Source organism: Neophocaena asiaeorientalis, unplaced genomic scaffold, assembly GCF_003031525.2.
Source record: "Neophocaena asiaeorientalis asiaeorientalis breed wild unplaced genomic scaffold, Neophocaena_asiaeorientalis_V1.1 scaffold364, whole genome shotgun sequence".
Lineage (NCBI taxonomy): Eukaryota > Metazoa > Chordata > Mammalia > Artiodactyla > Phocoenidae > Neophocaena > Neophocaena asiaeorientalis.
This window is the reverse complement of record NW_020172457.1, coordinates 2,065,053-2,084,421: the sequence shown is the minus strand read 5'-3', so window position 1 is coordinate 2,084,421 and position 19,369 is coordinate 2,065,053. Positions and strand designations below refer to the sequence as shown.

Below are 19,369 nucleotides of genomic sequence, written 5' to 3'. Positions count from 1 at the left end.
TCTCTGCCTCATCTCAGCCCGGCAGTGGGTATTGTAATAGTTCATGCCAGTCGTGACCTGAACAAAAGCTACTAGAGGTGAGGGCCTGGATTTTCCTATCAGGGTATTGGCGCCCTTCTCTCTCTTTGAGGTTGATTTTGTTCAGCTACAAGCTTGGGAACAGGAGTTGTGAGGAAACCTAGAAGATGGATATGGCCTGATAGAGGAGAATCTGAGCAAACCAAGGAGAAGCTGGGTAGTCTGACAGCCTGAAGGCTCTCTAGCTTCTCCAACTGTCCGTCCTCCACCTACAGAAAGACCTGGAGAGGTCTTTCTAAAACCCAGTTGTCATCATGTCTGACTTCTTCCAAAACTCCTCTCTTCAGATTCCTCCCCATCAACTACAGCTTTGGTTCCCAAATGTCAGCGTGGAAACTGAAGCTAGACCTCTGTTGTCTTCCTTAGGAAAATGAGAAAAATAATGACAGTCTAGTGAGTTTGTGAGTCTCCCATAAAGGAAAACGTGTCCCTTTTGCTCTGAGATTATTTCTTTCCTGCTTGAGGAGTATTAAAATACCTTCTTTTATTGAATCCTGGTAATAATAGATGATAATAGTTTTGTCTTAATAACCTGAGCAAAACAAAAGGCTAACAGCTCTAAAACAGTCACACCCTGCATCCCTTTCTTTGATCCACCCCCGAAGTCCAGTCTTTACTGTGACGCACAAGGTCCGCTATCATCTGGTCTAGCTTACCTTGCTAACCTCTCATCCCTCCTTCCCCCTCCACACACCTGTTGCACTCTGGGGAGGGATAAACCATTTGTAGTTCCCCCCAAATACCATATTCTTCCTACCTTCCCACCCACTTCACACATTCTGCCTCCCTTCCTTCTAAGAGTTCTTTCCTTCCCTCATGTTTGCCTCCTCGTAACACCTCCTCAAAAAAGCCTTCCCTGACTGATCTAAAAAGTACACAGCCCTTCCTCTTGGTGATCTTAGATCGTCTCGTTTGTACCTTTATTAGAGCTGCTGTCACATTACTGTAAATACGTGGCCAGTGTCACACCAGACTCTGCATCTCCAGAGAGCAAGGACTGTGTTTTACTCTTTTCTGCATCCACAGTACCTACAATATACTACCTGGTGCATAATTGATGCTTAAATATTTGTTGAGCAAATAAACAAAAAAAGAATTTTGAAAGGTACTGTATAAGCACTGAGGACGCTACAGGGAGTCACAAGACATAGTCTTTGTCATCAAGAAGGCTGCATTCTGGGAGAAGATAATAAATATATATTATGGTACATCCATATAATTGAATCCTCTGCAGCTATTAAGAAGAATGAGGCAGGTTGATATGTACTGAAATGGAACCACATCTAAGACATATTAAGTGGAAAAAGCAAGTTGTAGAAGAGCATGTAAACACTTCTCTTTAAATATGTGTGCTGTGTGTGGGTACATACACACACACGCGTGCTCACACAGCTCACACACATACGTACACGGGCGTGTGCACTCACACACAACTATGCTTGTATATGTATTGAATATAAAATGTATTTGAAAGGATACCCTGGCAACTTTGTAACAGCGATTGTCTCCAGGAAAGGAAACAGGGTGGATGGCTAAGGGACAGGAGTAGGAGAGAGACTTTGCACTGTATGCTTTTTGTCCCTTTTGTTTATTTCACAAACGCTTCTGTGTTATGTGCACTTTACAGATATTAACTAGTTTAATCCTCCTGACAGCACTGTGAGGTGGATGTTGTCAGTATCCTCATTTCATGGTTGAGGAAACTGAAGCCCAGAGAGGTAACTTCTGCAAGTTCACACAGATAGTAACTCAATACCCCGATACCTTTTTAAAAAATTACATTTCTAGTTCCAGAAGAATCTTAGTTGCTCTGTTTTGTTTTGTACTTTAAGTAAACAGATCCTACTGTGGATGATACATGTTAAACGGGTGACGCATCCGGAAGTAACAGAGAAGGAAGAAATTGCTCAGGATAGCTTCGTAGAGGATAGGGGTTTCAGCAATCTTGAAGGTTAGGCTTTGAATACACAAACCCAGAGCCAAAAAGAACTAAATATGTTCAAGGGGCATTGATAGCTCAGTTTGGCTTCAATAGAAGGTTGATAGAGGAGAAAAGTGGGGAAAAAAGGTGGGATTGGCACCAAATCCAAGGCTTTGGATGTCAGTGTTAGGAGTTCGGACTTTATCCTGTTGGCACTAGTGAATACACAAGTTGTTGTTGTTTTAACACAGAATAGTGATCTGATGCAGGTAGAACTGGAGAAGATTAACCTAGGAGGAGTTACTGATTGTGAGAGACGCAGGTAGGGGCTTAAATAGTTAAGATCTATGATAATGAGGTTGGTAAGAAGAAATGAATATATAAGATGTTGCACTGATAGACCTAGTGATCATCAGGCAAAGAAATAAAGAGCAAAGACTCAAAAGTGACACTGACATCCAGAGGTTTTGCAAACTATAGTGCTGTGAAGCAAAACTTGCAAGTTAGGGAGGCCACCTGATAAGGGCATCTGATAGGAATGTCTGCAAGTCAGTGAAAATGAAGCTTTGATCTATTCAGAGACCAGATCATGAGAGAGAAACCATCTCATATAGACACCTTTGGAAGCAGAGGGAGAAGAACAAAGAGCAGGGCGAGCCCCCAACTGGGAGGAAGGCCTGCAGTGGGCAGACAGAATAGGAGCCATTAAAGGGAAGGAAGGAACTCAGGGAGCTGGGGGAGGAGCCTGAACCACGTGGCTCCAGGAACGGTGAGTCCAGGATGGAAACTGTCAAGGGGAGAGACCACTGTGTTTGTCTGCTAGGATGTCATCAGTGACCTTTTTGAATATAGTTTCAGACAAAGTGGAGGCTTTTGAAGGATAGCGAATACAAATGATTTTTTTGAGAAATTTGACAATGAAAGGGAGAATAGAGACGAGATGAGACATAGAGTGGACACAGGATTGCGTGAAGGGCTTAGAGTTTCTTGTTTGGTTTTGTTTGTGTCCAGATATGAGAAACAAGGATATTTGAAGGCAGACATGAAAGAACCTGTGAAAGGGGTAGATACTAGATACAGGAGTTGAAAACAAAACCCCAGCAAGATCCTAAAGGCAATGGGAGGGATTGGGATTAAAAGCATAAGGCCAATCTTAGAAAGAAAGGGAAAAAAAGGCTAGAAAAGAAACCCCTCTTTTGAGCCAAGAGTCGACAGGAAAAGATTAATAAAAAATCATTTCAATGTGGAGGATAGGATGCCTCACACAATTATGGTAAAGTAGGCTCCAAAGAGAGAATATATATGTGGCTGGTACAATAAAAGTTACCTGTGGTTTTTTTGTTGTTGTTTTTGCTTTTTTTTTTTATTTTTTTTTACCATTTTTACAGAGCAGGTATTCTACCATGTTGTTTGATTTAATCCTCAAACCTGCCCTGTGATGTTATATTATCTACCCTATTGCATAAATGAAGAAATTGAAGTTCAGACAGGCTAAGAAATTTCTTAGGTCAAACAGGTTAAGTAAATGATACGGGATTCATGTCTAATTCTGCCAGCGAATGAAAGAATAGTTGGGGAGGATTGCAGATGACTAGCCAGATGTCTTCCCTCTGTGCCCTCCCCTTTTTCACCTGCAACCAGTTATCCCAGACATCCACATCGCCCCCTCAGAATTACATCAGAATAATACCCCTTAGCCTGTTACACAGAGCACCTGTGTTATTCATAGTTCCTCCCTTCCCAAGGTCAAAGAATCATTGACTGCTTTTTTATCTTGGGGTCTATCACTTAATGAAATGTACTGACTGTTGGCTCTCTCATTCATTCTTTCCTTTTCATTTATTCACCACTCACTAGATGCCCAGGGGGTAACAACGAATGGTACAGAATCCAACCCTGCCCTCAGAGAGCCTGCATTCTAGGATGGGAGGCAGACGTTAATTTATGTAATAAATACTTACGTAACATTTACTCTGTTCCAGCCACTGTTCTTCATTATTTGATCCTTGTAACAACCTCATGTACTTTTTCCTTTCTCAGATGAAGAAAATAAGGCACAGAGAGGTTAATAAATTGCCCAAGAACATACAAATAGTAAGAGGCGGAACTGAGATTCAAACCCAGGCCCCTGACTCCTGAGTCCATGATCTTAACCACTGTATTATGCTGTGTCTCTAATTGTGTGTGGGTATATGCACATATTTTTTAAAATATACCACATATATGTTAAAAATATATTTCGGAAATATATATATCTTTTGATGGGGATGAAGGCTAAAAAGAAAAGAAGCTAAGCAAAAGGACAAAGCTTGATGAGGATGGGCCAGGTATCATTTTACCTAAGGCGGTCAGGGAAAACCTCACTTACTGATAAGCTGACATTTGAGCAAAAATTGGACTGAATCTCTTCTAATCTTCTATTTTCCTCCAGTCTTCTGTCCCTTTAATCCCATTTGATACTCTTTTCTGATTTTATTTCAAGTGGGTTATAGTATAAAGCGACACAGAACTAGGAGGTACAACAAAGGTAGGGATTATCATCACCTTGTTGCCCTATAACGGGTACTTTTTTAATAGTAAGTAAAAAAAAATGCCCTGGTTCAAGGCCCTTACCCCCCCGCACACCCTCATGGACCATTTTTACCAGTCCTGTTCTAAAGTTTCTCCCAACTATTGAATATAGGAGATCATAATTTCTTCCAGACATATTCACTTGGGTTTTTCTAAGATAAATCTCCTTTCGTTATTAGCTGCCCATAATTCTAAATTCTCTGGTGTCCTTTACGTTATTTCTATTACTTTGTTGCTGTTCCCGGCCTTTCCCCACTTAGTAACATTTGACCTTTTCAACACTCTTTGTAGTTCTTGCACATTAATTAAAGTATTAGGTGAGATCACTGTTATAAGGCAGTGTCCTTAGCATTCAGTAGATGCTTTCTCTTCTGAATTTGATTTGCCTTCATTGTTATCCTTTGTTTGTTTTTCAGTCTGTGTCCTATCAGGAGTAGCCATTCAGAATAAATTCATTTTGCTAGTTATAGTCTTTTAGAGGCACTGTATAAAATGGTTCACTGACATCCAAATATATATCAGCCACAGTGGTCTTTACATCCACCAAATTCATATTGCTATCCAAAGCTTTCCATCATGTTTGTCAGAGTATTTGGGTCTTTAATTAAACCCTGCTGGTTACGGTACATATTTCCATTAGCTCCTTCTGATTTCGTCTATTATTTTTCTAATTGACATCCGTTCTGAGTCACATGTCCATGAATCTCAGGTGGCCCATTTTGTAGCGTTGGTTTGTTTAGCTTTTCTCCCTTTCATAAATAAGCTAAGGGTTTAGTAAATACCCCCTCGAGTGTTTGCCGTTGGGACCTACTGATTGGCATATGCTCATATTTTCAAATAATCCCCTGATTTTTTGGTCCCTCTGCCAAAACCGTTTTCCCTTCTGGCCCTTCAGTCCTAAAAGATACAGTCTTTTGTCCTGGCAAAGTAGAGAAATTTCCTGTAACAAAAGTGAGTGGCATAGTAGGGTCTCTGCCTAGGACCAAAGGGTAAGGAGTCAGGGTTTGAGTAACTCAGCGGACTGCTGGCTGAATAGCAATCTTTGCATCTTAAGCCCCCAGCAGGGATAATGGCTTGCAGTGAACTGTCCATTCAGCTTCACCGAGTTTTTTTTGTCTTTAACACACTGGTGAGGTAGCTGGCTAGGGTCAGAGTCAGTAGCTAAAGAATACAGCTAACTGGCACTTACCAGAATCAATCCATCATCCTGGCCTCATCGGCTTAATAGTCTAATGGGCATGTTCTCCCATCAGACCAGACAGTCCATGCCTATCCTCACTGACCTTTCTCCCCAAGCAGTACAGGTAGAGAAGAATCTCCATCTTATAAATACAGTAACCCAGCACCTGTTACCGCTCCACTTCTCCATCACTTGAAGCAGAAACCTTGGTTTCTGTACCTTGTCTAGGGCCCTTCAGCTCTTCTTTCTCATGTACCGAAAGAGAGTAGCACAATTAGCAGGCAGGCTGGCTAGCAAGCCCAGGACTTATTTTACTTTAAATTAAAACGTTTGCCTGGTGTCTTAGAGACCTTTGATCTGGGCCTGGATTGGATTTTTTTTTTTTTTCAAGTATAGATTAAAAAAAAAAAGCTTCTTGAAATCAAGGACTATACGTTTGTATATTATATTAGCATTTAAAATGTTATTAGAGCTTCCTAAGCATTAGTAATAATAATACTGGGTTTTCCTTTGAAGAGATCCTTTGCATTATTTATTGAAAAGTTGATCATTCCATTTCATTACTTAAAACTGAGAAAGCCATAGGGCCTTTGAATTATTTTTATTCAGCATATCTCAGCAGTTATTTCCCGGATTGCTAATCTGAGAAATATAGATAATATCCAATACAAGGGCCTTGTGCTAATTGGCAGAGAGTTTGTAGTGTTGAGGCCACCAAAGTGCATAATACTATGTCCTTTTATCCACCTATGATATTAAATTATTATTTTAATTGAGACGACTCTAAAGTGATATTCAATAAATTATATTTTTTTAACGGAAAAGACTCTCTTAAGTGATATTCGGCACAGCATAGCTCTCCTTAACCTGGACTCACCTTTTGATAATCAAAAGAGCATTTACAGGAGTATGAGACAAACACAATTATGAAAGTAAAATGAAGGACGTAAATAAAAAAATCACAGAACAGGAGGATAATTCTGTTCACTCTTTCATATTTCATTATTTGATAACATCAGAAGATGACTCCATCAGAATTGCTTTGGCAAGTGCAAACAAAAATGTACCTGATCACGATTTATTAAAACCTTCACAATGGGAGAAGGAGTTGAGCAGACTTCTTCACGGACTGAATAATTATTCATACAAATGGGGTTTGACCAAAGGCAGTGCCAGACCAAAGAGACACAGTTTTAATTGTACTGAATTTAAAATGCAGCTCTTCCTCTAGCCCTGTTTTAGAAAACTTAATTTAAAAAATTATCTGATGTAGCAGAGAGTGACATGTGAATCCTTAAGTTGTTGAGGAGAAAATTCTAACCGCAGATATTTATAAATTCAGAATGTGTTCCAAAGTTGGGGAGCAGAATTTCCGGCGAAGGGAACAAAAAGACATTTTCTTCCCGTATCAGCAAGTGTAACTGAGCTGGGGAGAGGGTCATCATCACAAAAGGGCTGGTTCTCAGAGGAATTCCTTTGAGTGGTTTTATTTTCTGAAGAGAAATAAAGCAAGGCTCTGGCCACTGCTATCAAAAATATCAGGGTCCGGGGCTTCCCTGGTGGCGCAGTGGTTGAGAGTCCACCTGCCAATGCAGGGGACACGGGTTCGTGCCCCGGTCTGGGAAGATCCCACATGCCGCGGAGCGACTGGGCCCGTGAGCCATGGCCGCTGGGCCTGCGCGTCCCGAGCCTGTGCTCCGCAACGGGAGAGGCCACAACAGTGAGAGGCCTGCGTACCGCAAAAAAAAAAAAAATCAGGGGCCGTTACTGAGAGGAGTGAAGGCAGCTGACTTTGAATTTTAACATCTCCCCTGGAGAGCCACTGCCACCCCGCCCCTAGTCCTGCTGAAGCATGGGTGCCATTGATGGAGGCAGTGGTGTGTGTGCCTCATTGTACAGAGAAAATGTAGGTAGACGGCCCATCAAAGAAGCCTCTGCAAGCCTTACAGCAGCAGACTCCCGGGCTCTCTTTACCTCTTGAATGGGTTTCTGCTGCCACCAGCTGAGGGAATTTATGCACTGTTTTTTTCTAAAGACCATTCTTTACCTCTCTTCACCCCTCTTTACCTTGGCCTTCTTTACCTCTCTTCAGACTGTCCTGGTGAGAACAAAAAACCTGCACAGCTTCTTGTAAGGAGTGTTAATAACTATCCCCATACAGAATACAAATCTAATTCTGCCACTGATGCTCTGAAAATTATTTAGCTTTTCTCTACCTTAGTTTTCTCATTCCTGAGAAATAACTTCAACTCTTTCAAATTAGAATTTTCAATCATGTCTGTAATAAACTCTAAGCTCTTTTAAGGGGAAGACAAATGAGAGCAATTATGTTATATTTTTTAATAAACATTTATTCTTCTGACACACAGAATTACCATCCATTTATTACTGGTCTGGAAAGTACATCTGAGCTAAGTTTACACTTGTTCAGAATGTTTTCGAATCAATCACTACTGCATCTTGCTTCCCATAGCTTAGGGAAAATCAGCATCAACTAATTCTGCTAGAAGCCCGTGATTTTAAAGGACTAAGCAGAGGATGCTGTAAAGGTGTTAATGCCAGTGCTAAAATAACATCTGCTGTAACCTCTTTGTTTTTCACGTGGGGGGAGGCAGAGATTCGAAAAGCTGACAGCAATTGTCCAAGGTCACACAGCTAGTTAGGGAGGAATGAAAGACTTAACCAGAATCTGAGCTTAGTTGATCTCTTGAGTATTTACTTCTCTAAGTCTTTCTGCTGTAACTACCTCTCAGTTATTCATGGGATGATTATCTGGTTTATGGATTATTCAGCTCCTTTCTTTTCTCTTTCCATCTCCCTGCTTATTACCATGTATACCATTGAGTGAGTAGAGAAAACAGAAGTTGAATGTTTTACCTGACAATTTAGTGACCCATCAACTCCTGGGTTTTTATAAAATTGCTCATAATGTTGCAACTATTGGCTAAAAAGAATTTGGGGGGCTACAGTCGATGCTAAGTTATATTCACGTAAATTTTTCTTCCTTTGAAACTTACATTTTAAGTCAGCTTCAGAGCCTAATTCTCTTATTGACATTAATACTATCCTTATCTCGGGAAGGACTAGATGAGAAAGTCTTCACAATGAAATGACTTAATTATCCCCCTTCTTCCAGGAAGTAATGAATCAGAAAGGCAGCCAACTTTTGGAAAGAAAGGGCACCTTGTCCATTACCAGATTGGAGGGGCAAAAAGGGAGAAGTAGAGAGAGGTGACAGAATGAAAAAGCCAAAAGTCTTTCCTGTAACTCTTTTTATTTTTGCGGTAAGCGGGCCTCTCACTGTTGTGGCCTCTCCCGTTGCGGAGCACAGGCTCCGGACGCGCAGGCTCAGCGGCCATGGCTCACGGGCCCAGCCGCTCTGTGGCATGTGGGATCCTCCCGACACGGGGCACAAACCTGTGTCCCCTGCATCGGCAGGCGGACCCTCAACCACTGCACCACCAGGGAAGCCCTCCTGTAACTCTTGAATGCTGAATATACAACATGACTTCATTATTTGGTTTAGAGCAGTGAATTCTCAGATCAAATCCAGTGTTATTCAAATATTACTGTGAATTGTATAAATGAATTTTGAATTGCCACAATACTAGTTTGTTCCATTACAGTGGAAGGCAGAGTTGAATGTGAATTTTATTTAATTTATATTTCCTAAATCCTGACTAAAAATGAATTAGCTAGACAAGTATCCTTTGTAATTAGTACTTCCGCTTTTTACAGGTTCAAATATTTCTGTATTACAGTGACTTTAGAGCAAGTATAGGGTTCAGAGTCCTTCATTTTGAAGCCTTGAACAAATCACTCACACTCTCTAAAACTCAGTTTGCTTATCTGTAAAATGGGGGTGATCTCAGAAGCTACTTCAAAGGGTTGAATACGTTAATGCGTCTAAAAGTTCAACATTACTGTTAACTATTACTACGATCAAGACGAATTCTAAAACCCAGCCTGTGACATAGCTGTATATCTGTGGAAAATGTAGTTTCCATTTGGGGATCTAGGAATCTGAACACCATCCAGTAGAGGGGGGCAGATGGTGGAGCTGTGAACAGTCCCCCAGTCAGTGAACAGTCCCCCAGTCAGTGCCTTCCTTTCATCCCCACACGCAGACTTTATGCGCCTCCTACAGGTATAGGAATGAGGCGTGCCTGGCTTGGGAATAAGTGGTCTTATTAGGGTTTTCTTCCCTCACTTGACAAAGAAGAGAACTGAATCTGTTTCCAGTAGCTTTTAGAGATACAGTGATAACTTTGAGTATGGCAAAGTGGGAGGGAGAACCAGGAATGAGAGACTAGAGTACTCCTTGCTTCGTACCTGTAAAAATTTATGAAGCGCTCTGAAATAGAAGTAAGAAAAACACTAATACGCAAAAGATACAAAGATATCGACAATTTGCTTATACATGTGTGCATACCCATGTACGTTAAAAACTGATACGTAGATAAAAAATTGTTCAACCTCATATAAATTAAAAGAATGTGAGGGGGGCCTTCCCTGGTGGTGCAGTGGTTAAGAATCTTCCTGCCAATGCAGGGGACATGGTTTCAATCCCTGGTCTGGGAAGATCCCACATGCCGTGGAACAACTAAGCCCGTGCGCCACAACTACTGAGCCGGCGTGCCACAACTACTGAAGCCCATATGCCTAGAGCCCGTGCTCCGCAACAAGAGAAGCCATTGCAATGAGAAGCCCACGCACCACAACAAAGAGTAGCCCCCGCTCGCCGCAACTAGAGAAAGCCCGCACGCAGCAACGAAGACCCGATACAGCCAAAAATTAATTAATTTAAAAAAAAAGAATATGAGGGGCTAGGTGCTGTCATATGCTGTTGGTATGAAGATAAATTGATACAAGTTTTTTAGAAAGCAATTTGGTGGTATTGCCGAAGTCCTAAAAATATATACTCATCTTTTGACTAATTCTGCTTTGGAAATCTGTCCTCAGGAAAGCAAGTTTTTTAAATTGGAAACAACCGAAGTGTCCAATAGTGTGTCAGCCGAAATATTTCAACTATAAGAAAGAAATTGGTAGGCTACTACATGTGGGGGAAAAAATCTAGAAGGAAATGCCAAAATGTGGTATGTCTTTATGATGGAATATGAGTAATTTTTTTTTCCGCTTAATCTTTCTGAATAGTCTGTATATCTTATATGACACGTGTATTAATTTTCCAATCACAGAAAAACAAAATAAACTTTATTTTTACGCTTTAAAAAGAAGATCTGCCCAACTTATCAAAATGTCCTTCATATCCTTACTGGTATGAATGTTTTCAGATAGAATCACTGGGGAGAAAAAGTTGCAGTGCAATACCATTGAAGTAAAATAAGAAGATAAAAACACAAGGAAGAACAGTCTGTGGATAAAGGAGACATGAGGAAGCTATGAGAAAATTATCTGTTTGGACCCGAACAAAATTTAAACGTTGTCATGTTATAGACTGTGAGACCAGTCTATGTGACATCACTTTTCTATCTCTGCACTCCCCTCCCTCTCCACTTTGGGAACTCTGCCCAAAGGCCCACAGCAAAGGGAGAGAGAAACCACAGGGAAGAACCACCTCCTCACAGAAATTTCCATCCCTAAGGGGGACATGGATCTCTGGTTTCTGGAATGGGATATTTGGTCCACGTCTAGCAACTGGACCCTGAATATCACAGGCTATGAAGAAACTTGCTCTACAAGTCATGAGCCAAAAAAGGCTTAAATCAAATATGTGTTCACTGGTCCCATCCAGGCAGCTAAGTCAAGTGCTATCTCATATAAAATGTGGTGCCCTGGAAGCCATGGCTGCTATTTTAATTTGTGATGATAAAGATCAAGCTTTCATTTCCCTGGGACCTGATAAATTATTTATTCCAGTTGGGTTACATGTTCATTTCAGTGTGTCAGTGTTTAAATTATTTATTCCAGTTGGGTTACATGTTCATTTCAGTGTGTCAGTGTTTACCATGGAAGCTCATTCTAATTGTGTAGTTTGAGGCATTTTCCTAAATATTTTCTCCTTAGAGCACGTTGTAGCACCCTTTCTCCACCTCCAAGTACAACTGTTGCTTTGCTGATTTAGTATAGTCTTTGCTCCTAGGTACTCTTCTGAAAGATGAATGAATTGCATTCTGTCTTAAATATCTATGTTTCTTTATGATCTGATATATCATCATGGTTATGGGGATTTTTTCCCCTAACTATAGAAAATACACCATCAGTTTACCTGTCAATTTTGTTTAATAACTCAGCTTTGCAATTCTGGGGCACGGTTCATCTGAGGCTCTTGAGGACTCTTTTAGTCTCTCAGTCCACTTCAGAGTGTCATCCTGGGATTTATAAAGGTCTTCATTGCACAGAGGATATTGAAACATTAAGGACTTAAGTGGCATGCCCTTTATCACTTATCACGCTGGAGGCTCCAGGACTAGAAATCCAGGCATCTTTGTTTTGTTGTCTGCTCCCAGCATGGAACAGCGGTCTCTGTAGAAAACCAGCCAGTATCCCTGGAAACAATTCATCAGATTTTTCAAAAGAAATCCAATTTCGTTTGGTCTAATGGGTTCAGTGTTACTTCTTAAAATGAATGATGAAAATATCAACATCATAATACAAAGAAACCCAATTCTTTTGGTTTAATCTCAGCGAAAAGCATCACAACCCCACTTACTGCTTCTGTCTTCTTCCCTAATGCTTTTAGATCCTTGGCTCAAGCAGATGGGAATGGGTCTGTAACCATTCCCCCATCAAACAAACTCTGGCTCAGAGTCCTGGCTGGTTCCAAAACCTTTGCGAATCACAGAATCTGGGGATGGGGCCTCAGGAATCTGTACTTTTCATAAGTTCCCAGTAACTCTGTAGTTCGAGAATCACCATTCTGGAACTGCAGCTATCAAGTCCCTTCTAGCTTTGAAAGAACCATGAGTCCCCAGTTCTCTCTCACTCCATGTGGCAATTCTAGATTCAAACATGTATTTTTCTGGAACAGTGTTTTGAACATTTGCTTAGGTAGTTTCCTAAATGGACAGCTCTCTCCCTCTACGGTGCATCTAAGGTAAGAAGAACTAGAGGATGTAGGGCCTCGTTTCTGAAAACTGGGGCTGGTATGGGGGAGGAAGCCAAGGTGTGCCAGGGGACATGTGAAGCCATGGGATAAATGTGATGCCCTCGCCTACAGCAGCAAGTTTTTCCTAAAAATAGTATTTTTTAAATTCCAGCAGAGGTATTGTGGAGGAGGAATAGTTCACATGAGCTTTATGCCAATGTGAAGCTTCGAAACAATTCTTGACTGTAGCTAATGTTGGGCTTCAAGACCTCTGGAAGTTAGAGTTCATTCACTTATTCTTTCAGAAGTACCTCTGTCTATGTTCAAAGTTACCGTTGACCAGTGATTCCTAAATATGTGGTCCCATGAGGTTAGAGTGAACACTCGTTTGAAACCACTACAGAAGACTAGCCCCAAGAAGACCCTTTACACAAGGATGTCGAGCTATTTGCTGCCAGGAGTAACTCAAAAACTCTCCAATTTAAGACGAGCACCTGCTATTCCTGCCACCATTTAGGAAGTAGTCATAAAAGAGCATTATTTCCCCCATTTAAAAAGAGTGTTAGGGCTTCCCTGGTGGCGCAGTGGTTGGGGGTCCGCCTGCCGATGCGGGGGACGCGGGTTTGTGCCCCGGTCCGGGAGGATCCCACAGGCCGCGGAGCGGCTGGGCCCATGAGCCATGGCCGCTGAGCCTGCGCGTCCGGAGCCTGTGTTCCGCAATGGGAGAGGCCACAGCGGTGACAGGCCCGCGTACCGCAAAAAAAAAAAAAAAAGAGTGTTAATTGGAAAAGGTGGCTTAGCAAAGCAGGAAAATGAACTAGCCACGTGAAAAGATGCCAGCACTCTTGCCACTTTCCCATTTGTAGCAGCAGTTTATAAAGTATTCTTGAAATTACCGAGCTCCCAGAATGTATTGCTTACCATAAAGATGGCTTAGTTCTCCCATAGGATAGTCTTTTTTTTAGGATGTTCCTGATGAAGAAGAAATCCAAGATCCCAAGGCTCCAAGTCCAATAGTACAAGATTTTTGGGCAAGTGATCCTGAAAGGTCCCTTCACCCGCCCCCCCAAGTTGCCTTGGGCAAACTGCCTTGTTCTGTCCCCTCAATCCTGGAAGAGCCACCTTTGCTGTGAGGATGAGAAGAGGAAGTAAACTGTCCCTGGGGAGGCTCCTCGGTCCTTTGGCTATGATAGCATCACTGGCTCAGAGCCTGCACTGAACTCTACCTCCCGGGGCATTTGTAGTAGCTGGGCAAGTCATAGCCTCAGAGCCCAGTAGACTCGGTGAGGACTGTAGTGCCATCATGTTGGTGTAAAGATTGGCAAGTGGCAGCCCTCTCCGTCCTCGGCTCCCAGCTTCATGTTTTCTCTGCACTGCACATTCACTCTAATGCCCGCTTCCCTTACATTAGAAGGCACTACTCTTCTCTCCATCACCTGGGCCAATGGCTTTGGGCCAAATGGCTCTCAACGCCCTTCCTTTTTGCTAGAATTATACCTGGTCCCCTCCCAGACCATCCTACATACTGCTGTCACATTAACCTTCCGGAAGCACAACTTGGAATGGTGCCTCTGTTCTCGGCAGAACTTGGGGCCCCAGATGGGGGGTGCTTTCTTGACTTATCTATCCTGATGTTAGACTCTCTACCTCTGTCCTTCACTGCCTTTTCCCCTGACTCTCCGCTATTCAGCTGCACTCCCCAGGCTAACCAGATTACTCTTCCCTGCCTTTGCTCATCTCTTTTCTTTTCCTTTAATCTAGAATTTCCTTCCTGGAAGCACTGCCTGACAGTCTCCTACCCCATTTGAAGTCTTCCTTGATCCTTCACCTCCCTTCAACGTAGTGTGATTCCTCCTTCCTCTGCTGGAAATTCACACCATTGATACCTCAGTCCGGGCGCTTGGGACATTCTCGTCTTTGTCCGTGAGGAAGAGTTTGTTGGACTTAAGAGCCAGAAGCCTGGGTTCATCCTGTCACAGCCACAAATGTCTTTGTGACACTGGGCAAGTCCTATAACTTCCCTGGGCTTCAGTTTTCCTATCTGAGAAAAAGGAGTAATAGCTCCCTAGGTGTAGTGAGGGTTACATGACACAGGACATGGAAATTAACTTTGCTAGCAGTTTTCTGTGCTTTTCATTACCTTTTTCTACTTGTCTCTGAACTATCTGAGGAAAGGGGCTGTGTCTTGCTCATCATTATATGCTACTATTATTATTATTACATTATTATTAATACATTATTATAAATATATTTCCAGTAATAATAGTTAATGTTTATGGAGCAGGTAGAATTGGGTCAGGCACCATTCTAAGTACTTTATATGGATTAACTAATTCTCCCAACAACCTAAGAGGTACTGTAACTTCAGAGATACGATTATTATCCCACTTTATGGAGAAAACCATATATTTCACAGAGCCTCCAATGAATGAGTCAATGAATGAGGGATTGAATGGGACAGAAACTTCTAGCAATGCCCGCCAGATGCATATTTCTCTCTCTTGCTTCTGTACGCCAACTTCTCTTTCTTTTGATCTCCTGAGGCAAATGCAAAATTAGGAGAAAGTCTTGAGTGAACTGAGACCTTGATGACAGGTCTCCCTGGGTCTTCATTTAGACTTCTCATGAAATGAGCTCCAAGAGGATGGAGATCACGTCTGTCTTGTTCTCCGTTACATTCATAGGGCTTAGAACAATGTCTAGTGATCAATAAATGTTTATTGAATAGATAAACTAAGTAGTTTATAAATAGCACATTCATCACCACTGAAACCACATAGATTGCTGACCACGGAGCCAGTGAGCAGTGTTGTGTCTTGCTTTCTCAGGCAGTACTACGAGATGCTGTACAACACGGCCGATGAACTCCTGAACCTGGTAGTGGACCAGGGCGTGAAGTACACAGAGCTGGAGTACATCCATGCCCTGACATTGCTGCACCGCAGCCAGACGGGGGTGGGAGACCAGACCACCCAGAACACGCGGCTGCAGCGGCTCAAGGAGATCATCTGCGAGCAGGCAGCCATCAAGCAAGCCACCAAGGATAAGAAAATAACTACGGTGTAATGGGGGTGCACCACGGGAGGGGACGGGGGACTGGTCATTTTGTTTCCTTGGTCATACTCCTTTCTTTGGTATGTTATTTTGTATATTCTGAGCTGACTTAGTTTCCTCTGCACTGATGCTTGAGTGGAGAGAAGTTGTAAGGGTTCTTTTCTCTTTAGTTTTGGTTTTTCATATAAACTGTAAAGGGACTTCGCAGTACAGAATGTTTGGATTGAACATTTACTTTGATGCAGTCAATTCCAAAGGGCCTAGGGTGGGATGGGGTGGAAGGTTGTGTCAAACTGAACTCTGCCAAAAATGAATGCATGAATGACTAATACCCAGCAATCTTTGGTAAGTGGATTGTTCCTAAGTTCTAGTCCCTCCCTAAAATCACTTAATAGGGTTCTATTACATAAACAGTAGGATTTTTACTGTCTTGGCCTTGTCAGTTTACAGTTCGATAAGTGTATGTGCATTGCTTTCTGTCTCTATTGCCAATGGCTTCTCAGCTGCCTGCAGTTTTCAACAAATTTCCCTGACTGAAACAGGACCTCTTCAGGGATTGGGAGAAAAAATCCTTTTATCTCAATCCTTGGGAGAGTTTTGTATGCAGTAGCCTGGACCCAGGTGATAGGTTGGTTTGATGCCTTTTTTTTTTTTTTCTGCTGTATCAAAACCAAGCACCATCAAATTAATGACGAAAATGAAGGAAGGAAAGGCGATTCAACCCTCTTCTTGATTTTTCTCCTCTGTTCTCCAAGAGAAAATGATGGTTAGAGAATTTTTTTATCTCACTTGAAACATTGTCTGGGTGTGAATGATTCTTCAATGCTTACTCTCCTTGGGAGCCCCTAGGTCTTTCTCATCTTAGAAAGTAGCCCAGGCCTGCCAGCTGAGTGAAAGGAAGCCGGAACAGCCGTGACATTCCTCCTCTGTGCACCCACCAGCTGAGGCTGCGCTCGGGCTGGTGTGGGAGCTCGCTGCTCCTGGCACACTCGCCTTCCCCACTGTCCCCATATCCCCAAGCCCTCTTCCTGCCTATGGCTCATATATCACAGAAGAAAGCAATGTCCTGACCGGGACACAACTTGAAAACATGTGGAAAGGAGAGTGGAAAGAACTTGGACCACATGAGGTCATACCTTATGCCCTGATGGTTCAGAATTTTACACCTGTTTGTACAACTTAGGTCTTGTTGGGAAAAGCAGAAAATTAAAAAATGGTTTGAGAAGCTTAAATGTTGAGTATTGTTTTTCTTGTATTTATTCAGCAAACATTCCCTGAGAGCCTAACATGTACCAAATGCTGCTGGGCAGGGGGGCAGATCCTCAGTAATGAGGACACCCTTATTACCTACCTCTAAGACGGGATGGGAACCGGACTCTAACCAAAATCGTAAGAGATGTGCACTCGGGGCTGGGTTAGAAATCAGGCCAGTGGGGCGTCTGTGAAGGGAACTCAACAGGCAGCTGGAAGATGGTCTTCCAGGAGATTCTGGAAGGAATGTTGTAAATCTGCGTAGCTTCAGATGCCCAATTGGGGAGAAGTTGAATCTATATGGGAGACGACCATGGAAAAATGTACTGCCCCTAAACAGCATCACTGGAAGTAGTCTCCCCGAGAAGTGCAGGTGGGAAGAGGGAGACGGGGGGAGATCAGAGCTGATCACTGTGGTTTGCAAGCCTCCCCTTAGTGGCCGTGGCCTGCCCACAGAGCCCCTGTGCCTTTTCTTCCCCTTCCTGTCCACTCTAGACAAAGAACCTTGGAGTGGTTATAGGGAGGCCAGAAGAGCCAGGGTGGGATGAGGGAGTGCTTAGGGTCATTTGATTGGATGTGGGAAGGGACATGGGTTTGGACAGAGTAGAATGCCAAACACACTGGGAACCGGCAGACAAATGACCACATGAGCTGCTTCGGGGGAGCGCTTAGAAAAGTGAAATCCCTGCTTTGCTTACAACGATGATAAGATTGAAAAAGGTCAATTCTGCACAGAAAAAGCGATCTAGGGTTCTTTGTCCTGAATTTCTATGCAAGATGGTGCATCAGTCATTATTCTTCAACAGGTCAAGGATAGCCAGTGACACACTCGGTAGATGGTCACATGGATGCACATGGAGATGGCACAGCTACCTCAAGACCTACCCCCTTCTGGGACACAGTGAAGATTTCGACTTGTTGTGGTCCTACTTTGGGGATGTTTTGTGAGACTGCTTTTGTGCCGTTCACAGCCATGACCGGACATCACTAAAGAGAGCCAGGGTCTGCCAAGGGCGGGGTCCAGCATCAACTGACACTTGATATGTAGCCACAAGAGTTCGTTTCCAGCCATGAAGACCGCTCCATAAATGTGCTTTTGCAGCTAAAAAGGCCAATAAAATAGGCCTCCCCAGAAAGGGCACTAAGCCAAAGCAAACCGTTATCTCGCTCTTCTACAAAGCGACAAATGGGATGGACATGCGTGGGTGACTGTCTATACCACTGTCAGCACCATGGAGAGGGCTCATGAGGAAGGGTCTGGAGGTGGAGAACAGACAAGAGCACGAGGAAGGAGGACCCTGAGGTGAGATCCAGCCCAGTCATCAGAGAACCAGCTCCACAAGCAAGAACAGCCCCAGAGAGAGCTTCCTTCTCTTACCGTCACTGTCATCTACTCTCTGGTACTTGGCATGCTGTCCCACAACCATGTCGCCAGTACTACTTTCTTTCAAGGGATTGGAAAATATGAAAGGAGTCTCTCCCAACTCAGCCTCCTTTAGAATAAATTCCTTGAAGAAGAGGTACTCATTCAAAGGATAGGATCCAACTCTTGATAGATTTTGGTAAATCGTGTTCCCAGAACTGCCTGCTGACAGTGGTTTCTTCTTCTGCCGTGTTTTCTTACTTTCGATTATCTTATTATCACTTATCAGTACACCTCTTAATCTGTAAACAATACTCTGGATAATATTGTACCGTTCACCCCATGAGCCCTCATTTACACCTGTGCTATGGTTAGTTTCTCTCAGGGACTTTTGTTCTTGTACAGTGTTTTTATTCCTACTTCACAATGAGGTGTTTTTAGTCGTATTGCCCAAGTAGAACTTTTTCCCTCTCACACGTGATTACATCTCTGCTGATTAGATGAGGAACAAGGATATACGTTCCTTGTGCAGCCCTTGGCCGAAGAGGACCCCTGCTTCCAGGCTCTGAAAGACAAGTTCATTTCTGAGTAGGCAAATCAGCTCAACTTCAGTGGTAGGACCGGGCCTAAGCTCCCACAGCCCAGACCCTTGAGACAGCCTGTCATGCACGATCTGGCCGGGACTCTCCACCTGGAATTACAGCCCTGGGCAGAGTGACCTCACTCACAGAAGCCCCAGCCTCTCTCCAGGACATCGTTCTTGCCTGAATGTTTTCTCAGCCTGACAGTCATTAATTTATGCTTCAGATAGCTTGAGAAGAAAACCTCAAATACAGCCAAGGTGAACTGGCAACCAAAGCCTGATCATTCTTACTGTCAAGTCATATCCACGAATGTCTTAGC

General features: G+C 42.9%; 1 protein-coding gene across 1 annotated transcript in view; it reads left to right on the top strand.

Annotated features, from left to right (window-relative positions):
* The window catches only part of EXOC4 (exocyst complex component 4), a 793,839-nt gene extending 776,755 nt beyond the window's left edge, over nt 1-17,084 (top strand). The window contains exon 18 of the mRNA XM_024737973.1: nt 15,627-17,084. Within this exon, the coding sequence (XP_024593741.1) occupies nt 15,627-15,864 (238 nt within the window). The 3' untranslated portion in view covers nt 15,865-17,084. The remainder of the gene's footprint in view (nt 1-15,626) is intronic.
* The last annotated feature ends 2,285 nt before the right edge of the window (nt 17,085-19,369 follow it).